This window comes from Platalea leucorodia (assembly GCF_965183815.1).
Source record: "Platalea leucorodia genome assembly, chromosome: 1".
Taxonomy (NCBI): domain Eukaryota; kingdom Metazoa; phylum Chordata; class Aves; order Pelecaniformes; family Threskiornithidae; genus Platalea; species Platalea leucorodia.
In genome coordinates this window covers 52,013,301-52,036,217 of record NC_138823.1, presented here as the reverse complement: position 1 = coordinate 52,036,217, position 22,917 = coordinate 52,013,301, and the positions used below count along the sequence as shown (strand labels likewise).

General features: G+C 37.5%; 1 protein-coding gene across 1 annotated transcript in view; it reads left to right on the top strand.

The window, feature by feature from the left end:
• Positions 1-2,175: 2,175 nt before the first annotated feature.
• RBBP8 (RB binding protein 8, endonuclease) overlaps positions 2,176-22,917 on the top strand; it is a 39,955-nt gene continuing 19,213 nt past the window's right edge. The window contains exons 1-7 of the mRNA XM_082311144.1: positions 2,176-2,388; positions 5,141-5,365; positions 10,272-10,314; positions 15,003-15,098; positions 17,067-17,179; positions 18,926-19,001; positions 22,085-22,254. Coding sequence (XP_082167270.1) covers positions 5,254-5,365; positions 10,272-10,314; positions 15,003-15,098; positions 17,067-17,179; positions 18,926-19,001; positions 22,085-22,254 — 610 coding nt within the window. The 5' untranslated portion in view covers positions 2,176-2,388; positions 5,141-5,253. The remainder of the gene's footprint in view (positions 2,389-5,140; positions 5,366-10,271; positions 10,315-15,002; positions 15,099-17,066; positions 17,180-18,925; positions 19,002-22,084; positions 22,255-22,917) is intronic.

The following is a 22,917-nucleotide window of genomic DNA, read 5'->3' as shown; positions in this document are numbered from 1 at the left end:
GAAATCAAATCTAGAAGGGAGATAAAGGTAAAGTTCAACTGCTGGTCTTAATCCGTTATCACTTACTGTTGAGTAGATAATACTGCAGAAGTCAATGGATTTATATTGCTGTAAAGTTCAGCACGAGAGAATATGAGAATAAACTGCTCACGCAGTTTACTGGGAAATAAAATGGATGACATAATTATTTTCCAGACTGCTTCCTATAAATAGAAAGAAGGGTCCAGTTTATGGTAAAATAGCTGAACAATCGGCAAGAGGGCTATTTTATTGCTACTTATCAGATCTGTGTATATATTTAAGATACCTGTTTCTCTTACCTCTGAGGAAATGATTACTTTCCTACATCACAAACTTTTAGATTATAGATGTTTCAAAAGTAGAATAAAAAGCTGCCAACAACATTATTTAAGAAGACTGCAGTGTCTACCACAACCTATTATGACATTTCTTCCATTAGATGTAGCTAATTTTAGTTCTACCATATGTGTACTGATATGATAACGGACCAAACTTACGACGTAACTAATCTGCTGTTAAGCTACTGAACATTGAATTTATTTTATTTTAGTTGAAAAATAAGTGGTTAAACAATTGCGAGGAATGAGCAGGAAAGTTAACTATAAGATTTTTCAAAATACTTCAAAATTCAAGGCACATATTTGACAGGAAACCAAAAGTATTTTCAACAAAGGTGAACAACAGATTTAAAGCCTGTTTAATCACAGGTTGTCTTGGACTCCTGTCTGACAGTATTTAAAAATACTTCAGAAATGTCAAAATAGTATTTCAGATTCAGTTTTATTTATGCTGTAGCTCCATATTTATGATACTTTCTGGAGATCTGAGTAATGTAACAAGAGTAAGATGGAACAGTTAGTAACAATTATTAAATACCCGAACACCTGACTTCTTTCATACCGCTATTAATAATCTAGAAAGCATATGGTTTGCAGCACTGGCTCTTGCAAAGGGATCGCCATTGTGTCCCCTAATCACACCACTAAGCTGTCTCTGCAAGTGTTCCTATACATACCACAATGGTGCAGTGGAATCCTGTGAAGGCAGGATAGTAATAGTGAAAAGCTGTGTTTTGTTTCTGTTTCATTACTAAGGACAACTACAAACTAAAAACCAAGGGGTTTATCTCATGGCAGACAGCAGGGTTGGTCCCAATGAATGAAAGAATATTGATCTGCAATTTGGGCAAAAAAAATTACGCTGGCAAAAATCTCAAAAGTGACGCCAAAGTTCAGCTGCCTTATGCCATACTAGTTATGTGAGCCTACATAAAACATTTGAATATGCTCTAGGCTGTTCTGCCGTATGCTAAAATGACAAACCCATGGAATCTGTTAAGATCAAGAAGGGTGTGTGGGGGGAAGCATTGCAAATATATCTTCTGTGTCTAAACCCCAGCAGTCAGCAGATCACAAATCCTGTGGAAAAGGTAGATTTGGCAGCACAGCCTGAATACTAGCAAGGCCGCTTCTGCCACAGGAGCATCAAAGAGCCTCTTTGCACCTAAACGGGCAAGACTTTCTTTCAGGTAGGCTCCTCCTGTATGGGCAGCGTTTGCTTTAATGCAGGCTCCCACACACACCGTTGCTTTCCCGTAATGCTTCGTGCCTGCCATGCTTAACCGCGGCACCTGCCAAAGCCTGGCTCGTCCCCTCGGCTCTTCTCAGGCCAGGCCAGACACAGGCTGAGGAGGAGAGGGCCGGGACCACGGCTGTCGGACTCGACGGCTGTTGGAAACGGCGGGGCCCGAGGCACAGCCCCAGGGCCCGGGATGGAGAGCGGCCCCCGCGGCGGGAGCCCCTCACAGCCCTGCTCTCGCGAGAGCAGTGCGGCAGCCTCGCGAGAACTGCGCGGGCCCCGCCTCCCTCCGCGGGAAAGGCGCCGGGCCCCGGTTTTCCCTTTTCCCGCCGTTTCGCGCGGAGCCGCCGGGAGCCAACCAGGTAACGGCGTGCGCTCTCCTCACCGGCGCCGCCTGGTAACGGCCGCCAGCCCGCCGCTCCCGCTCCCGCCCGGTGCGGGGACGGGCTCCGCCACAGCTCCGCGCCGCCGCTGGGGCCTCCCCCCCGGCCTCCGGTCCCCTTGGGTTCCCGCGGGACACGTTGCAAACGCTGGCCCTCCTTCCTCCGGGAGCGGGCCGCCCTTGCCCTTTCTCTCCGTTTGGGAGGCTGCGGCCGGCCTTGCTGCCGCCTGGGAGAAGGGGCGTGTGGGGGGAGATGCCCGACCCCTCCTTTGCCGTCCTGGCTCCTGGGCGTGACACCAGGCTGGCGGGAGGCTGGGGCGGCTGAGGCGCGGGTGCTCGCTGCCGCCTGGCAAGCTCAGGCGCTGGTCATGGCAGGATTTCTCACAGCACCCCGGCGTGTCTTACGAGTGAGTTTTCTCTATAGTGTTTGTGCAAAGGTAAAGGGGGGACGGGGGGGAAATCACCACTGGGAGGTACAGGAGAGCTGAGTTTGTAGGAGCAGCTGGTGCTCAGGCTTTTTGGTGGGGGTCAGGGGTTCAGGAAGCTTTACGCCTTCCAGAATCACAGAGAGGCAACGTGTTCCTCTCGGCGAAGTATAAATACAGATAAGCAGCTTCAGTGCTTTATCGGCGCCAACTGCCGGTGCCGGTGAAGGCGTGTGTAGGAGGGCAATCGTTTATGAAGCTGCGCAGAGTCTTACGGTGCCGGAGGGAGTTGGTGGTTGGAAGAAGAGGGAAATAGAAATGTTTTTCTGTGAAAGGGTTAGTCGGGAGGATAGGAGCAAAGCCCTGTCTGAGAGAGCAGCAGGACATTTGGGAGAGGGGCTGGCATCGCACTTCCTTCCCCCCTCGGGCAGCTTCCAGTTCTCTCCCTGCCTGCAAGTGTCTGTACGTCTGGCTCAGGTGTTTTTTTTTTTCCCCTAAGGACTGGAAAGTCCTTCCTTAGGACTAGAGAGTAAGCTAAGAAGCTGACATGACTGAATGCCTTCTACACCTGTGTAACTGCCCAGACCTGTCAAAGGCTCTACCTGAACACTTGTTGGGGGCCCTCTATTTGAAGACAGGTTGAACACCTGTAGAAAGCAATGTATCATTTGGGGATCCTGAAGCAGGTGAATCTTGGGAAAAACTCATTGCTCTTTTTTTCCCTGTTGTATTCATTTGCAGAAACTCTAAGCGAGTTTTGTGCATTTTTTTCTTAGTCATCTTTGGGGGAAGAAAAAAAAGAACCAAACAAAAAACACTAGGGACAGCTTTTACTAATTATAGAGTCAGATACCCTTTTCTTGAAAATAGTTCATCTGACATTCTCAAATCTATGCCAGTAAGTGAGAGCAAGTTTGTTGATTTCAACTGCCCTAGCGCTTGACAGAGAAAAAGATGGTTTCTGCGATATCTGTGCTTGAAGGTAGAAAAATAAGAGTTTAAAAGACGTTCCTAATGTCACTAGGCAATTGGTTCCACAAAGAAGCGTTGTAAGATGGCTTAATGTGACTGCACACAAAGTGGAGCGTTTCAGCTGCAAGATGCAAGCAGATTACTGTACAACTTCCGCTGAAGAATTGTAGGCATTGCTAAGTTGAAAAGGTAATTTTATTTTCTATTAAGGACTTCTCTTAATGTAAGAACATTAGCTAACTTGAAACCAGGTACTGAAACGAACACTGGATTTTCTATAGACAGAGCATGTTAAAAGCAAATGTGGAGCTACCTAATGGTTACTGAGGGTTCTGTCAGCTCCATTACTGTAGCATTTAAGTATCCTTATACTATAGAAAACGTACAGTTCAAGTGTTCCTGTGTTGTCGAGAATAATGCTTCGTTCCATTTATTCCATTATTTTTATTCCATTTTAAAGACAGCCATACTGAAAGAAAAATGGCTTGCTTAAGACTGTGCACAGCGATGTGAGAAAGGAGGCTGGAACTAAGGCCTCTAGGCCCTACACCAGGTCACCGAACACTGGACTAAATATTTTATCATGGTGAATCTAGGGGACCAGCTAAACCAGTAGCTGCATTCAGATATTCTAAGTTGCTTGAAGGCTCTCAAGATAGGAAATGCAGCTTCGTGACTGGTTGTAGAGCGTGTGTTGTCTGAACTACACCTATAACTTGTGCCTCAAAAATTTGAGAGCCAATTGCTCCTTTTATTTGTCTGTATAGACATTGTGGTTTGCTGGCTTAGGCTGCTACTTCAGGAGTAGTACAAAATACCTTGGATTTTTTTTTTCTTATTGTAACTTATATTACTGAGTAATAGAGGTAGCGATGTCCACGTGGTAATGACACAGTCCCTGTTCAAAAGTGTTTGTTTAACATTGACCACATAGAAATGGGGAAGACTTTGAAAGTCCAGTTTCACACGCAGGGAAATGAAGGACAAAGAGATTCTGTGAGTATTTCAATATTGGACACCCAGTGCCAATAGAATGGACTCTTACCTTGGCTCAGACCCAGATCTGAGTACCATGCTTCCCCTGTAGTTTACTGGAGGGCATCATCTGTGCTAAGAAACCCTTCAAAACAAAGAAGAATTATGGGTAAGATTGTTCTGAGTTGTGTAGGCAGTCTGGCTTTTAAGATGGGGCTGTCTGAATTTGATATAGTTCTCAAATACTAATTTTTTTGAGATTTATAGATTTTGAGATTACTCCCCTATTTCCTTTTCATGAGGGAGTAGGAATAATTTCAATGTAGAATCACAAAGTCTTCAAGGGGATGTGAGCTTTTCTTTGCAGCAGGGTGTCGTTTGAATCCATGTTTATGTACAGGATGTACGTACACAAATATATCCCTGATAAAACTTTTGACAAATGCTTTTGCTGACAGCAAGATCTTGGAAGCTTGGGTTACTTTTGGAAAACAGGAATTCTGTTTAACTGTAGCTTTACGTAGGAAATGAATAAGGACTCCTAAGCATCTTAATCTAATTTTAAGTTGATAGCTGTTTAAGGTAGGGGCGTGGAGCAGCATTAACAATTCTGTTAGTTTATAATTACTTGTAGCAAGATACTTAGCATCTTCCACATTTTTCAGAGTGACTGTCAGTTTATAAGTACCACTCAATGAGGATAGGCAGTAATCTTTGTATTTCATCCATGGCTGCAAGTTACACTCTGCTAAATGCAAACATAAGTGTTGTCGATCTGTCATTACAGGCATACACCTGTCTTCAGAAACAGCTTCATAACTATGTAATTTAAAACTTAAAGTGTGAAAGTGAGTCAGTTCTGCAAATAAGTCAAAGAAGCTGAGAGCAGAAAAAAGCAAGATGAATACATCTGGAGGAAGCTGTGGGAGCCCTAGTTCTGCAGAACCTACTGGAGATTTCTTCAAGGAATTGTGGTCCAAACTGAAAGAATGTCATGATAAAGAAGTACAAGGTAAATGTGTTAAAGTTTGGGTTTACAGAAGGCTGTCTGTTATCACAGGAGAACTCTGAACCAGAGTACCACTCCGTCTGCATGGAACTAAATAGATTTTTAATGTCCTGTGTTATGCAGAAAATTGGACTGGACGGTTACAAGTGATCCTTACAGATTGATTGTCGAAGCCTGGCTTATCAGGATTAGATTTAAACTATCAACAAGAATAAATCATTTGCTAGGTCAGTGAAGAAAAAGTAACACAATGTTACATGGGATCTGTGTTTGCTTAGGAAATATTTAAATGTTACTTTACCTTTAATGGGTTATGATTCAAAGTTTCCAAATTTATATTACTAATATTGTTTCACAAGTAGTATTCATAAAATGTATTGCTAAAAATACTTCTTAAGAAGTTAAGATTTTGTTCCGCTAATCTTAAGTCACATGATCCATTATTTGTATGGAATTAGAACAGTATTTGAATCTTCCAACAAGCATATCCTTATGCATGAAATAGTATTTATATTAGGCTGGAGTAAAAGCGGGTGAGTTTTTGTGAATTAAGAGCTTTACTCATGCAAGCGGACCTTTGTAGTCAGACCATTCCAGTGGCCTTGGTCATTTCCACCAGCCTCAAAACTGTTCCAGGTCTGTCCATTTAGGTCCAGTTGTATCATCACTTAATTTCAAAAACTGTGGGGGACTGTTTTATAATGTGTAGATGTTTCATACCTACCTCCTACTGAAAGTCTTGACTCAACAATTTGCGACACTGGGCCTTGACACTTTGTGTTAGTAATTTGAGGGGAAAAAAAAACCAAAACCAAAAAAACAACCAAACAAAAAAACTTCCATCAGTTTGGCAACTGAAAGGGAAGATGTACCAGATAATAGCATTTTGTTACATTAAAAAAAGTATGTGCGACCATATGAAATATAATTTTATATTGTGTCCCCAAAATCAAAATGGTTCTTTTCAGAGTGGGTGTGATGTCAACTGCAGATAAATGCGGAAGTACTGACAGAATGGGATCTGGCAATCTATGGCATGTCTGAACAACAAAAACTGAACAAACAAAAAGCTCTAATGTAGAGGGTAATGTTAAGTGACCCCTTCTCTAGTTTCTTGGGATATGCAGCACATGATTTTAAAGTTTTGGTTTTCTTTATACAAGTGAAGATACTCCTTAGAATGCATGCTGGGTGGGGCCAGATAATTTTGCCACTAGGCACTCTTTTTCATGCCTAGCCCTTTGTCAGTATGTCCCGCACTGTGTTAGGTGAAATTAGGTCTTCCATGATAACATCAAAGACATGCCTGAAGGATAGTTAATTTTTTCAAAAGGTGGGGATCCTCTTATAGAAAATGGTACTGGAAGATATTTTAGAAACATCAAACACAGGCTTGCCTGGACTTTGCTTGTTTCTGAAGTCTATAAATAAGAAAATTGACTCATGAGTTTCCAATCTAAATGTCAGCAAAAAATTATTTTAAAGATGGTGGAAGGTGGATTAAGGGAAAGTTAGTAGATGGAGAAAAAGCTTTTTGCACGTACAATGCACAATGTACTGCACACTGTAATGGTGGAATTCTTATTATTTATTACAAATCCATGAAAAGTAGGATTTATGACACGTGAGCTTGCAATGGTCAGGCATATTATACAGGTTATAATATTTATATATCTATAGAATATAGACTAGAGAATACTTCAAACTCGTACAGTTTGAAATGGATTTTATTGGTTGTTTTTTTTATATTGCTATATTGTAAAGGGTGTGTATTTTTCCACCATGTTAGCTAAACAAAGGCAGCTTCTTATTCTTTCAAACTGATCAGTTGCAAAAAAATGACAAGTTTTGTCCCTCTTCAGACAAAATAGCTATCATTTTCTCTCAAATTCATTATGTGACAATGGGTAGGACTCCTACAACCCAGTTTCCAAAGATTTTTTTGGGCATGGTCAATGTCAGGTGACTTTTCATGGAATTCAGAAGTGCTCAGCAACTCAGAATAATGGTCATTAAAACTATATTTACTTTCATTTCCTACCTGTAGAATGTGTGGGATACTTGCATAGTGCTCACAAATTAGAAAGGAATTTAATAATGCTGTTTATAAAGTGATTCATTTCTGCAGGTGTTATCATCTAGCTCAAAATAATTATATGGATACTTGCTGCACGTGTGTCTTATCATCATGGTTCCTGAGGATGAATTCAAGTCTAAAGCTCTATACTAAACAGAAACGTATTTCAGCATAGAAACGTGAGGAAAGTTTTGTGTACAAGAAATAGCCTAATTCTCTTCAACTATTCCTTACCTCTGAAAAGCAGAAGATATCAATGGGGAAAAAAACATAGTCACAGATGCAGAGAAAATTATGAGGAAAGCAATCTCATTGATAGATTGCTGTAGGAAAGGAAATGGCTGGAAGCTCCTCAGAAGTAAACAATTATAGAAAACAGGGCTGGAAGGGATGTTAGGAGGTCATCTAGTCCATCTCTATACCCTTAAGGTAGGATTATGTCTGTGTCATTGCTGACAGAAGCTTGTCCAACCCCTTCTGAGAGAACTTCAGCAATAAAGATGCTGCAGTCTTCCCAGGCGCTGTCAGTTTTAAGAAAGTGGATTTAATGCATTTGAAAATTCATCAGAACAGAAACTGTCATAGCCGTTAATTGAAATATTACAGGTACATATCTAATCAAGTTGCAAGTTTCATAAAGTACTGTTGTGCGGTTAATTAATCTGCCTAATGATAGATTAAAGAAAGTCTCCATCACTTTAATGTCATTCACTAAAGCACTTATGAGCTTTAGGTAGTGTAGATTTATATAGTCTGCAGCTTGTCTATTTCGTAGAAATACTGTGTGAAAGACAAAATTGAATTGGGAATGTACATAGTGTGGTTTCACATAAGTTTATATGCTCACGGGACTATTAAATAAGGAAATCTGAAAAAGCTAAGCTGCCTTAATGAGTATGCTTAAAACCTCCCAATGCTCTGGAAAAGCAAAAGGAAGATATTGCACCCGACATAGTAATTCAATGCTCTTGGATAAATGTAACAAACTGGTTTCCTGCCTTCTCATGAAAGTCATTTGAATTAAGAAAAAATGCAACCTTTAAGTAACTAGTTTGGTTCCTCCTGAATTCAGGTGAGAGGGGAGATAGTGTTACCTGTAGCACAGTACTCAGCCTTTTGAGTGCTGCCTCTTCAATTTGTGGCTCAGGTTGCCAATGTTACAATCCTAAGTACTTGCTGAACAGACTACCTGTTCATACAGGAGATGCATTGTTGTGCAGCTTCATTCCTTCCGATGGGCGTGGAGCAGCATTAAAGCACGCTTTATAGGGGTTCTAATTGCAGATGCCTAATTGACTTGATGAATAGCAACTACTTAAAAAAATAAACCCTCTTTCTGTGCTGATCTGCATGATAGAACATAACATCTCACAGGTGTTGAACACTTAGAGATGAAAGAAATCTTGCTATATTTCCTAAGAACTTTTTTTTAAGCAGTCTCTGTGCTTTTTTGGCTCATTGTCTCACTGGCATCTTGTAGCAGTCTGTGGCATGAGTTCACTGAGGCTCTGGCTGGCCTGGCTGTTACATTGTAAGTGGCCTGAAAAGTGAACCTTCTCAAGCAAGTAGTTTTCACCTTTGAGCTGTTCCTAGTTGAGTGTGGTAGGGAAGAGAGAAAATAAGTCTATTAGCTGCCTTAACCTACTTTTTTCTATAGTAAGCTGTAGTATGAGGTATGTGTTTTGGTTTACATTCAAAATTATCAGAAGTTTTCTTTAAAGTGTTCTGGTTTCATAAGTTTATCGTATTACCCTAAATGACTAATGCTTTTGCAAGAAAGCTCACAAGACATCCCATATTCAAGCTGAATTTGCTCACAGCTTTTCATAGTTTGAAGAAAATACGGCGTTAAGAAAAAATTGTGTTACGTTAGTTTCTGATGTCTTAACGAAAATTTCTGTTGGATTTGTATTTAAGAAGATATACCGGTGGAGTCTGATGATTTCTGATGATTTTTTTTGGAGTAGGAACGGCCAGCTTGTGTGTGGGTAGTATCACATAAATTTCCATAGCACTGCATCCCACTTGTTAAGCTGTGCCGTACTTAAAGCACGTTTATCTTCCTGCCCCTGTGCGCATACACACGCACCCAAAACCTTGCAGGCAGGTTGGCTGGACTGCTGTCTATCCCCTGGGCTGTCAGCTGGCCGCTCCTGCTGGGAGCATCAGTTGTTTTTGCAAGCCTTTTTACTTCTGCACAGAACATACATTTAGGAGTGTGTGGGCCTTAGTGGGGGAAAGATGAAATATCATTCCTCAGTTCACCTTAAGGTGTTCCAAAGAAGCTTCGGCTGAGAGGGTCTGGTAGCATACCTCCAATAGATTATGTTGTCCTTTTGTGCTTTAAAACCTCGAATTGTGTATTTTTACTGTTTCCTTTATGCATATACATTGTAATACATTTTTCAGTTCGGTGGTTGGATGCTACATTTGAAGTGTAGTATTATGCATTTGTATGTACACAGACCATATTCTGTGGTACTTATGTAGGCATAGTTAATGAAAATATATTGACAGTGCTTGGTGTTCATGTGTGGGTTTTTTTGCAAAGGTATTTTTATACCTGTTTAAATGGGAATCTGCATGTTTGTTTAAGAAGTCCCTGTTTCCTAGGGATCATAATAGCTATTTTTGTTTCCAAGATCCTGTAGAACATACTCAAGAAGTCTAGAACAAACCACTTTCTCTCCAAATTAATGACATTTTTTCTCTTTTTTTTGCAGATGTCATTAGCAAAAGGGGAGTTAGTTTATTGTTTCACTGATTTTTTTATTTTTTTTTTTTTTTTAATCCAAATTCTATAACATGTATTTTCTTCTTTCCACTTTTCAGGCTTACAGCTGAAAATATCTAAGTTGAAAAAGGAAAGATGCTTGTAAGTACTCATCCTAATGATATAATTTATTAAAGGAGAGTCTGAGTACCATTAATGAGCCGAAATTCTTGTGAGATCAGTTGAGGTTTCATGGATTCTTCCTTCAGACGTTTACAAAACTCTGTTCACTTTAGTCATTCAGCTGCGGTCATCTAAAAATATATGTAGCTCTTTATAGGGTGTGTAACCTGAACACTAGGTTTGCCTTCCTTGAACAAATGACTTGTAGGGTTTTCTTATCTGCAGTATTTCTAGAATGCCTATCACGATGTTAACATATCTAATACAAAAGATAATTAGGGAGACATTTTAAAACTGAGGTCTAATCTGTAGAAGAGAAGTGACAAGACAACAAGCCAACTTTTTTTAGAATTTTTTTTTTTTGCTACACATTTGCTTTCAGTATCAGGTGTTGTGCCTTAACTCAGCTTTCGGTCATTCAGTAAAGATTCTGGTAATAACCTTGCTAATTTTCACTCAGTTCTTATATCTTAAGGCATATGTAACTTCTTCTGCAGTCATTATTTGCTACTAATTCTTAGTTCTGTTCATTAGAAGCAATTTGGGGAAAAAATCTGAGTTACAAGATTTACACGTGCAGTAGAATCACAATATGTATTTACAGCATTAAATCAGCTTTTATTTTCCTTCTGCTGACTAAAGCCATATTTAGTTAAATGATGAGATATGCTAATGTGATTATTCAAATTTTTGCTTCAGGTTTAATTACGTTAATATTATGTTACGTATGACCTGTTTTATGAGTTGCACTTTATAAAGTGCTGTGTAGGAGGAATAAAAATAAATTATTTGATCTTTTTCCACTTTGGAAAACAATATAATTATATTAGATATGTTAAAGAAATTAAAATTTTCTTAAAATTAGCAAGAAAACCTTCATATTTGCATTCCCAGCATTGCCATCTGAAGTCAAAGGTATACAATCTTATTTTTAAAGTGTAGCGACAGTGCTCTCAAACATAGTTTGTGCTTTTTCAGAATTAACATTTCTATCATCTAGGCAGTTTTCTTCCTCGTTAATTCATATTAGGTTTTTTAGTTGTTTCTTTTCTTTAGTTACATTTTTCAAATTGTATAAGCAGGAAATAACCCTTCCCTAGTCTAGAAAAATTAGGTCATCCTGTGCTTTTTTGTACAATAGTAACTCAAGCAACTCTCAAGCATTTTTGACAGTTATTGTCTAAAGTCCCTGATGTGCTTATATTTCTGGTTGGGAGGGAAACAAAGGTGTTTTTTCCATAGGAATAAATTCCCTCTAGTGGAATCCATCTTTCCTTTTCCTGTAACATAAGGTATGTAAATGCATCTTATAATGATACTGGCTTTTCTACTATAATTCAGTTGTACTACAGGGTGTACTTAACGTGCTGTCTACTTCTATTATAACTGTTCTTCTGTAATTAAAACTGTGTCTCACTTCCAGGGAAATTATTGTTTCTTTTCACTAGGCTTTTGGAAGAAATTGCCTTCGGTTTTGTAACACCTGTGTTGCTCTCTTCCCTAGATATATTTTTGGATTTTGTTTATCCTTTGTAGTGCTCAGAACTCCTCTGAGCTTTTGTTTTGCTCATTTCAGTTAAATATCACCCATCCTTCTGGCATTTGATAATCCACGGTAGCACTTTGAGCCTGCGCAGTGTTGTGTGTTCTCACATTTCAGCTGCATTAATACAGATCTCATCTGTGAAGGCTACAGATAATTGCCTATGGTTTTGACTTCTGTCTGCATGGTGTTGCTCTGCTTGCAGAGCAGGTGCAAGTGTTTTCTTTGCACTTTCTGAGGACTAAAGACTGCAGAGAAGCTGCTAGAAGGTAGCAGTGGCAGCTGAAGGAACAGTTCAGGACAGGATCACAAAAGGAAAGATTGATCACTCAATTCCGCAACAGTATCCACCTTATTCTGGTACCATCAGGATTCCCTGCATTTACCAAGCAATTCACCAAACCTACTGCAGGGTTTATAATCCCACCAGTACCTATGTGGCTAACTCCCTGTTCCCCCGCTTACTCACCTGCTCCTCAGGATCAAGATTTGCCAGATTTTATATGGCTTCTTGTTCAATCTCCAGCACTAGTGGAACACAGTGTATACTATTTGCAGCTGCTGTTTAATTGTGCATAAGAGTTCACAAATTATTTAAAAAAAAAAAAAGTGCCAACAGAGTCCAGTTGCTTATTTGGTCTGTCACTGAATTTTTAGTCAATTGGAAATATGAATTCAGATCTTTCCTTAAAATCCAAACTGTGTATGTGTTGTTTACATTTTAAAGAAATGCTTTCTGAACATTGATATTGCAGTATCACAAGGAATATATTTATGTTTGCAGATAAAATTATGTTAGGTTATTATATGGCTTTCAGTTAGCAAATATTTGGTGCTATGTTTTATACTTAGGGGCTACACTTACTGTCCTTTGAAAAAATCAGTTTAATATCTTGTTATTTCTTATGTATAATTCATAAATGAACTAGTTATTTCATTTTTAATCTAAAAGGATGAATTATCTCTTGCTGTTATTGTTAACTTAACCTGGTGTGTCATGAGTTGCTTCCGTGTTCTGAAATCTTGAATTGATCAGTTAATTGTCTAGTTGATGAAGATTATCAGTGATGTGACTGAACACATACTGAATGGTTTAATTATTGTTTGTTGGAATCTTTCTACAATTACCACATTGTAGATATAGTACTCTTACATAGGAGGTCTTGTTCTCCTTGGTGCATCTGAATACCTGAGGTTTAGTATTTCAGACTTGGTAATCAGCTGACAATGAGCACCTTATTTTGTATCCCACTCCAGCACTGGAGCTAATGACTTGTAAATGCTAGGTCAGAGACCGTTCATTATGCAGAGTGCCTTCATAGCCAAAAATGTCTGTCATGTTTATCAGGTGCGCTGGAATTCTGGAGAGGAAAAAAAACAAAAAAACAAAAAACCAACAAAACAAAAACAAACAAAAAACCCCAAACCCAAACAAACCTATCTGAATGTCTCTATCTTTACTATCTTAATGTGACATTTTACAGGGTTTAGGTGGAAGGCATGGAGTATTAGTGTATGTTAATGTCTTTCCCCCCCCAAATAACTTAATGCTATAGAATGTGACTTAAAGGTAGCTTGAGAAAAGATTTTAAAATTTGATATTTTAGGCCTTCTGTAAGTTGCATAAACTGAAAAAAATGAGATCTTTTTTTTATGCCATAAACATCAGAGAAATACAGACTGCTTTTGTCATACTTCAAATTTTGCAATGGCCTGGCTGTACTTGGTTAATGAACTGAGGTAACAGAACTTTAACACTTTGTCCACGCCAAGTTGAAAGTACAACTCTTGAATGGTCCCTCATGCTGTTTGCATGTAACTGTTTTATGTGTTGTATATGCAGCTGAAAAGGACAATATTGGTCTGGATGGTAGTATAGAAAAATGAAATATCTGTACTTAAATTTCAGAATGAATAAAATAATGTCTGTAATTGTACACTGCGGAAGTTTCCGGCTGTCCCATTCACTTCATGACCCCTGATTGTTAATTTCTTGTATTAGTCTAATACCAGCAATAAGAAAATGTGTTTGATTAATGTATCTTAAAGGGATAGTGCCAATTTAAAAGTATGTTTATGTAAAAGAAATGTATCAACAAGTTAATAAATATGTTTTCATTTCCTGTTGTGTGTGTGCTTAGCAGCTTTTTCTAAGCTAATTTCGTGGCTTCCTCAAATAATACATCTCAGGCACACTGAAAACAAACACCCGCTTTCATGGAATATACAAATGATTCCATGGTAAAAAGAAGAGCTGGGAATGAATTCTTGGAAGTTAGTCATTGTCATGTTACATAGATTCAGCTGCTTAGCTTTTACTGAAAGTTAATTTCCTTGTAGAAAAAAATTGTGTGCTTGTTGCTCATACCTTGTTTGCATCTTAAAGAGGTGTTGTGATCCGATAATAAAAGTGAAGGAGAGCTAAAATTGGGAAGTCAATGTTACTGCTTTTCCTTTTGAGGAGGTGTTCTTTGTTAAGTAAATAGTCCTGGCTTTTAGAGAAGGTATTTTCCCCAAGATCTTTGATTTCTGAGGTTTTTGGGAAGAGAGTTCTCTTATCTGTATTCATATTATGGGAATCCATGTTCTATAGACTCTGAGAATTGCTTCTTGAGGAACTAAACCTCTAATGACTCTAAAGATTTGTCAGAGCTTTACAAACCTAATATGGTTTGCCACACGGCAAGATGCCCTCACTGCTAAGACAAGACCAAAATGACCTGATTGTAAGAGACCCCAATTAGCTTCCCAACAGCTCCACAACACAGTAAAATAACAGAATTGCTTGAGCATATGTTCCCTGAAATTGTTGCTTGAATACTATTAGCTTTTATGCCTTGACTGTCATCAACTCTAACTTTTGTCCTGAGCAAAAACCAGATTTATCAACAGAAGCTCAACTGTAATATGAGTTAGAAACTAGCTACTCCTTTCCTAACTCAGACATTTCTAAATTAGCATTCATCAGAAACACTTGCTTCATTTATCTTCAACTTAATGTTTGTGCCAGTGATAATCACATTTCCCAAGAATATGAAAGAAACATGCCAGAGAGAATGCTCTATTGAAAAACTAATAGCTGTAATTTAAAGCTAGAACTAATTTTTTCTCTGTTTGATTTTAGGGATGCAGAGAGGCTCGAAGAGTTTTATACCAAGAACCAACAGCTCAGAGAACAGCAAAAAGCACTTCATGACACTATCAAGGTTTTAGAAGACAGGTGAAGTAGTGTCTTTTAGATTTTGGGTTTGTTGTGTTTTGCTCTTACAGAGTAGCTCTGGATACTTTGCAAGTTGGGTTTGTTTTGGTTTTTTTAGCAAACCAGTCCTTTTCTAATACAATCCAAATAGTGTGTTTTAAAGAGAAGTATAGCATTTAGATTCTTCTGACTGAATTAGCTTTTTGTTATTTTATTATTTTCAAAGTGCTTAGCTTGTTTAGATCAGTTAAGATAAACAGAAGTTAAATAGATTAGCTTGGGAGGCAGACAGCTGTTTTAAAGCACACTCTCTTCCAGCCATTTTTGTAGAGGTATATTTGATATCAGTCAAGGTGTAATACAAGTATAAAACCCGTGGGTAACCTATATAATATACTTTGAAACTCATGAAATGACTCGCTAGGAAATCTTTCAGATTCCAGGGGGTCTTTTTTACCAGTTGTCTGTTTTACCTAAATTTGATCACAGGTTCTGTCTTTTGCCTTCTTTTGAACTTAGACATTCTGATCACCTTTTGACCATTCTGCCTTTCCCTTATTTGTTCCTGTTTAATCTGGTATAACAAAACAAAGCCAAACAGACATGAAATTACAGTGTATTTTTTCATCTTTAAAAATGATACCTGTTTTGAAAACTGTGTGTTAAATTTGCTGCTAATAGTCTCTCAGCAGCTTTCTGGGAACAGGAGATCGTTACATAGTAAATTATTTTCCCACTTTCCTGTGTTACCTCACATTTTAGAGCTGTAATACTCAAATTTTGCTTTCAACTCTATTTCTCTGTGAAAGGCATTAGGGATAAACTTGTAACCATGCAGGTAATAAACTTTCACACCACGTAGGTGGAGAGACATTTGCAGAGTGGCTGGACTTTTCTAATCTCTTAGCAGATGAAGTACTCACATTGTGGAAAACAAAAAGAGTATTTAAAGTGGTTTAATACAAGGAGATGATAATACTGTGTTTATTACACAGTCAGATAAGCTAATATGAAGAGGCATTTCAGTATTTTACTCCTTCCATAATTCCCCAATATTAAAATACCCATAGGCCAAGATGGCTTTTACTTCCAGTATTCAACTGTGGAATTGGAAACTTAGGTGTTTTGTTTGTTTGTTTTTTAATACTTCATGTGCTAGCAGCAGCAATGCAGAATTCTTAACTAATTGGTCTCTTATTTAGCAGGCAAAAGAGAGTCTGGTTTTCACTTTGGTAATACTGTTAGCTTTTTGTTGTATACCAGAAATAAATATGCTTCAGTTATCACCTGTGAAATGAACACACATTTTGTTCTATGAATGAATGTGTCAAGTAAGATGGAGTGATCATAACAAGTCCTTTTCTGATATAGTGGATATGCTTTAAACAGCTGATCTAAACCATTAGAGACAGTGGAGGCAAGGCCTCACATGGACTTTTGGATCGGCTTCTAATTATTGCTGTCTAGAGAAAGGATTTCACATTTGCTTGGTGTTTGTTGCAGAGCGAACTTACTATTTGTCCTTTTTATTTGATCACTTTGCTTAATGACAGCAATATATCCTTCTTAGATGAAGTAGTAATTGTATTTACTGAAATGATTTGCTTATTTGTATTTACTTGAATGAACTTTACTTATAATAAATGGTAATTTATATCTGACAGTATTCTTAGTAGGACAACGCACAAAGGCTTTCAGTGGCAAGGTGTAGCATGCTCCCCTTTATTAAAGTAATGCGTGTTGCTTTAGAAGTATCCAGTACCTACAGTCATTTATGCAAATGTTAGTACATGTAGTATTACATTGTTCAGAAATCTCAAAATATTGCTATGTCAACATATAAAACCACAGCACTTAGTGGTGTTCTGCATAGTTGTCATAAATTTTCTGGTTTTCATTGTTCAAAAGGCCGGTTAAGAGTGGATATCTGCTTCACGTATGGCAATATTTTCTTAACAGAGGGACTTTTTTCTCTTAATTTTATTGTAGATTAAGAGCGGGATTATGTGATCGTTGCGCTGTAACTGAAGAACATATGAGAAAGAAGCAGCAAGAGTTCGAAAATATCCGGCAGCAGAATCTTAAACTTATCACTGAGCTTAGTGAGTTTTATCCATGAGTTTGAAGACAGAACATACTATTTTGTAAACTAGTTCTTCATGAATTCCTGTAACTTGATATAATTTACATATGGTGTGTTTAGTAAGCCCAAGAAGTTCAGTTGGGGGACACTTAACTCCACAGTCTGAAAATATGTAACATACCAATTACGAGTCATTTGACCCACCTTCTTAGGTTCAAGTGCTGATACTGAAAGTGAACTGATGTGGAAAATCTTACAGTGTGAAGTAGCTACTGTAGATAAAATGTGGCTGCTTCTGTTTATTCCTACAGCTAAAGCATAGAATGACTGATTGCCAGTTTTCCTAAGGAAACCCTGACTTTAAAAGTCACTGGTGATCACAAAGTAGCAAGTCCAAACAGAAGTTCCCTGGGTCCAGCTTGTGTCCTGTAGTTGGTCTTGGAGTTTAACTGCAGTAACCCATAACCTTCACATAACCCTCTGAAGCCACAAAAGAATCGCTTCATGCCCCGTAGGTTGTAGCCAGCTCATTTTGAAATCAGGAAGTCGTACATATGGGACAAGAAAAAATAAACTCTTCTGGGTGACATGAAGGCAAGACGCAACAAATGTCTTCATAAAGAGAGTTTGGAAAGATTGGTTGTATAAAGTGCTAAAAAATACAGGACAGGATTTTAAAATGTTAATGCTATCTTTACCATTAATTAATTATTTTGTGTCATTTAGTTGTCTAGCTTGATCAAGAACAAGCAGACATTCAGTGAAATTTAAAATATGGGAAATGTCAGACACAAAAAGTAGCTTTTAAGTGCTTAAATTACGGAAATATTAGATTCTGTACTAATATAAAACACATCAATTTTTCAAGGACTTTTAGTGTTGGATATTAATATGAAAATATTCTGAATTCTTGAGTTTAATGATTAACAACAAAGAGGGTACAAACAACCTTTAAATAAATCTCGGAGCCTTAAAAATCAGGGTGAGACCTATTAGGTACAAATCTTGAACGCTGTCTGACAGAACCATAGTGTTCCATGGGTTTGGGTTGAGATCTATATGACAACTTACGTATTTCCTGCAACCAGCAATAAAGGTCAGTGAAGAATAATCCAGAGGTAATATATAAAACAAAAAAATAAGAACAAGAAAATAAAAATTAAAGTGAACAGAAAAGGTAGGAGCTATCACTACATTAGTTTGAGACAGCATGGAAAAAAAAGGCTGAAGGTGATGCAGTAAGCTTGTGTAGTATGGGCAGAATGAATTGGAAATTAAGCAAAGTAAATAAAAAATTTCTGACAAAATATTTAACTGATTTTAAGAAATTGGTTTGTGTAGGGTTTTTTTTCCCATTCTCTCCAATTAGCTGGTTGCTTTTGTGGCTAAAACCAAATTCTAATTACTTCATACTTCATAGGCTGTCTTCAACCTAAGGAAGCAATTTTGTCCATGGAGCTGAGTGAGCAATTAATTCATCTTTACAACACAGTCTCACTTGCATGTAAATGGACAAAAGTAGTTAATGATTGTGTGGCGCTAATATTATGATCCAGTAATTGTGACACATTTGCCTTTTCTAACACATCATTTTACAACCTTTTTAATGACTAGCTTGAAAATTCATTTTGGTAAGCCATAGAGGGTGTATGGTATTATGTTTTAGAATTAGTTCTGTTTCCTTAAAGGACCTGACAAAATTAGATATGATAAGATGTTAATATGTGTGCATGGATTTTTTTCTTTTTTTTTCTATAAATTACAGTGAATGAAAAAAACAACCTACAGGATGAAAATAAAAAGATAACTGAACAGTTCCAGCAATTACAGAAGGAGCTGGGGTAAGTTTGGAGGTTTTTTGGATATCTCCCCCCCCATTCCTCAATAGTAATGTCTGAGAATATAAATATCAGCTTTCAAGTATTTAAAATTTGAGTTTCCTCTTCCTTAATAGATTGTGAAAAGATAATCTACAGCCACTATAACAACGTAAAGCTAGCAGCCTTGTATTGTGCAGAATTTTTGCTTTTTTATAACTCTGTGCATCTTTCTTTTTTTAAACTGAGAGAGACACATAAATTTGTCATAGAAATTCTGTTTGACTTCGTGATTGTTCAAGATTATTCTGGTCACAGTGCATAGCAAAGCTTTATGTCTCACTCTTACTGCTCTGACTCTTCACCAATTCTTTCCTCCTAGGTTAAGACTTTAGAAAAGTAGTTTCTCAGCTAGTCAGAAAGTCCTAGGATCTTGCAATATTTTTTTTAAATAAACTTATGATAATTTTGTGATTTTGAAAAGAAAAAAACATAGTAAATTTCAAAAGAAAACCATAAAAATAATGAGCTACAAATTGACTGTCAAACTGTAATCTGATATGATAGCAAGAATATGCCATATAATGTTGTGGTTAATGTGCACATATGGTGTACTGTGCAAGGCAGAGGTAGTACTCCTTTCTTGTATAGCTGTGGTCTGACATAATCTGAAACTTATCTCAGTTTTATCTGTCCGGAACAAGCTGTGTACGTGCATGGGGGGAGTGGGACAGGATGTGTGGACTTGATACATAAGGCTTTTTCTGCATGTAATTTTTTCTTGTCTTTGTCAGAAAGTAACTTTGGTAGAGGAGTGAAACAACTTAGAGTTCAGTTAAAAATGACTGTGGACCTATTCCTTTGTATTTCTTGGTTTGTCTCCCATCATTTGCGCCTTTATCATTCTTTCTTTTTCTGTATGCATTTCATCTTCTCGGAATAATGTATTTCATGACCCTAGGAGCACTCCTTTTTAATACCAAGTAGCAACAAATTTCTATATGCTTCTCAATAATGGTTCTCCTGTGCAGCTTGACAGCAGTTAGGAGGTGACGTTAAAAAAATTGACACCTGACAGATCCATCCAAATGTATTAGTTTGATCCTCAGTCTTGAAATTTACTTTCCAATACAAATCTCCGGCCACTGTAGGGAAGTTGAGAATGAACGATGTAACACTAAGTTATTTGCTCTGTATGTAAGGTGGTCATTTAAATGAGTGCAGAGTTGAGTTGGACAAACAGTAATTAACAAGGATGGTCCTGCTGTTTGTGATATAGCCCCTGCATTTGTTTCAGTTGAACTGTAGTCATGTTACTTTGTTTAGAATGAACAACTTACATCAATGTAACATCACCACATAAGTGCAAGGTAACAGATTGTTTCTGGTGCATGACATGAAATTAGATTTTTGCAATCTTCTGTATTTTGTTACCAAGGTTTAATGTTTTGGGAAAAAAATCCAAGAATACATTATAAAAGTGAAATCAGTGAAACTTTAGAAGAATTGTATTATCTGGTCCTTTATCAGATTAGAATTTCATTATCAATGGATGGAAACAGCAAGGAAATTTCTGCAAAAATCTTTTCTGGGATCTCAGATAAATGTTTCATGATTCAGAAATTATTTATTGTATATTTATGATGTCTAATATGTATGGCAGCTTCTTCATTTGATAGTTTTTTGTGGTGGCATGTAGGAACTACCTCTTGGTTTGCATGTGAGTAAGGTACAGAAAAATATAGCAGGCTAATTTGTCATACAAGGCCACATGTGCCAGTAAACTTAAAGAGAACTCTAACAGCTAACTTAAATTTGCAAAGTAACTGGATGAATATGTTGTTTGTTTTAATTTGTTTCTTAAGATATTGTTAGTAGATGATATAGTTTTCCAGTTATGATGCTTTCTTTGTAAATGTGGTAGAAAAGAGAAATTACAAAATCACACAATAGGATTCGTCAAGACTTCAGAGCTTCAGTGCATCAATGTTTGTCATTAAGTGTTCCAAGGTAGTCATGGTAAAAAGCCTACCTGCAAACATGCTTGTTGTCTCCAGCCAGGCAGCTTTCTACAGTTCTCCATAATGTTATTAACTTATTTTATATAAGATCTTGTGGTTCATTTCAATGCAAGCAGAAATATGTCCATATTTCCTCTTCTTCCCTTAGATCAAAACCTTACATCCTTCTCTTTATAGTTAGGAAATGATCTTTTGGCCCATGTTTTCTCTTGAGAGTCGTAGGGAAAAGTTCTACTGCAGAAAGATGACCAAGCAGGCTGAGTTAGATTTTCTTCTGTTTTTCTTCTATTGCCTCTTCCATTTCTCACTACCACCACCATACAACAGGTAGCAGTGCCCTTATTAAGTACTAAACAAAATATTTAAGTTAAAAGAACTGAAATTAATGCATTTTTTGTTGTTATTTCCTTGCCATGTCTAGATCAAGTTTTTGGAGAGAAAAGACGTAGTTATTTGTTACACTAATTTTTATATACTGACTCTGCAACATGCTGTTAGAGCTGACAGTGCGAGAGAAGATAAACTTCATCATGTTGTGTTTTACATTACTTGGTTTATATTGCTTTTTACACTCCTCTCTGAAGACCTTTGTGCAGTGAATAAGAGAGAGCCTCCAACAGTGTGGAGAGGGATTGTTTTTAACATAGTGCAGTTCATTGCCATTTAAAATTATTCAAAAACTTTTGTTTTAAGACAGTTAGTATTCTTGGCGTATGCAGGGACTTCCTTGCAGGGAGAGAGACACTAGTCCATCTGTTTCAGCATTCTTTCATTCAAGTAGCACATGCTTCAGAGGACAAGCTAGAAACTCTACGGTCCCTAGTTTCTTCCGGGGAAAAAGTCTTCCATAGTGCAGTAGTTAAATGCTGACTTCAAATGTGAAGAGCTAGGGTTGTATGCCGTTCTTAGGCTTGATGGAGTAAGTGTGAATTTGTTGTTAGATGTGCCTAACCGTGATGTTACTGAGATGGCTGTATTTTCTAAACTGTTGCTTTCTTGAACCATATGATTGTCCTGCTTGCTGAAATGAAAGCTCTTCATCTTGCTGACTTGGGGTTTTATTTGACCACCTAATTTGGTCTCCAGGGAGCGAAAGCAACAATCAGTGGAATTAGAAGAAGGAGTCATTCCAGATTCTCCAGTTCTGACTTCTTCATTTTCTGTGGTTAATCGTATGAGAAGAAAAAAAGAGAATAGGCATATCCGATACACAGAACATACACACCCAGATTTGGAACTTGCAGAAAGCAACAGTGGTAAGAGTATTGTATTTTATTTTTTTAATTAATTTTAAAATCTATTTTTAAGGCTAAAGAAAAAGATGATGTATGAATTTGATTGCAAAGGGTGAAAACTGGGGAAAAAAAAAAAGGTCTTGTGGTTTTTTTGGTTTGGCTTTTTTCCATTTATGCTATAATACATGAGTCAGGGGAAAAATGTCTTTAGTATTAACTGTTATATCAGCAATGTGCACAAAGCTTATCTCAACCTCCTACCTTTCTTCATCCACATACACATGTAAATATAACAGTTTTCCAACCTGTATCTCTTCTGTAACTCCAAACTAATGTTAGGGTTTGACTTGTGCATACAGCTATGTCACCACCTAGTGGAGACTGAAATAAATGTTTTGCCACATTCGGCAATGATTCTGCAATTCAAGTAGTATTACTGAAACTGATAGATAGCTAATTCTAGCTGCTATGTGATCTTTCTTTTTCTGGTACTGATACTCTGTTTGCATTTGTTTTGTGTCTAAGTCCAGAAGTATTGTGCACATTTAATTTCTAAACTTCATCCTGTAATGTCATAGAAATAGCTCTAATGTATTTTAACTGTAAGAAATATTTTTGTGAAATAAGGGACTTCGGGCTTGTATTTTAATGATACACAGGAAATATAAGAAGCAATCCAAGTGC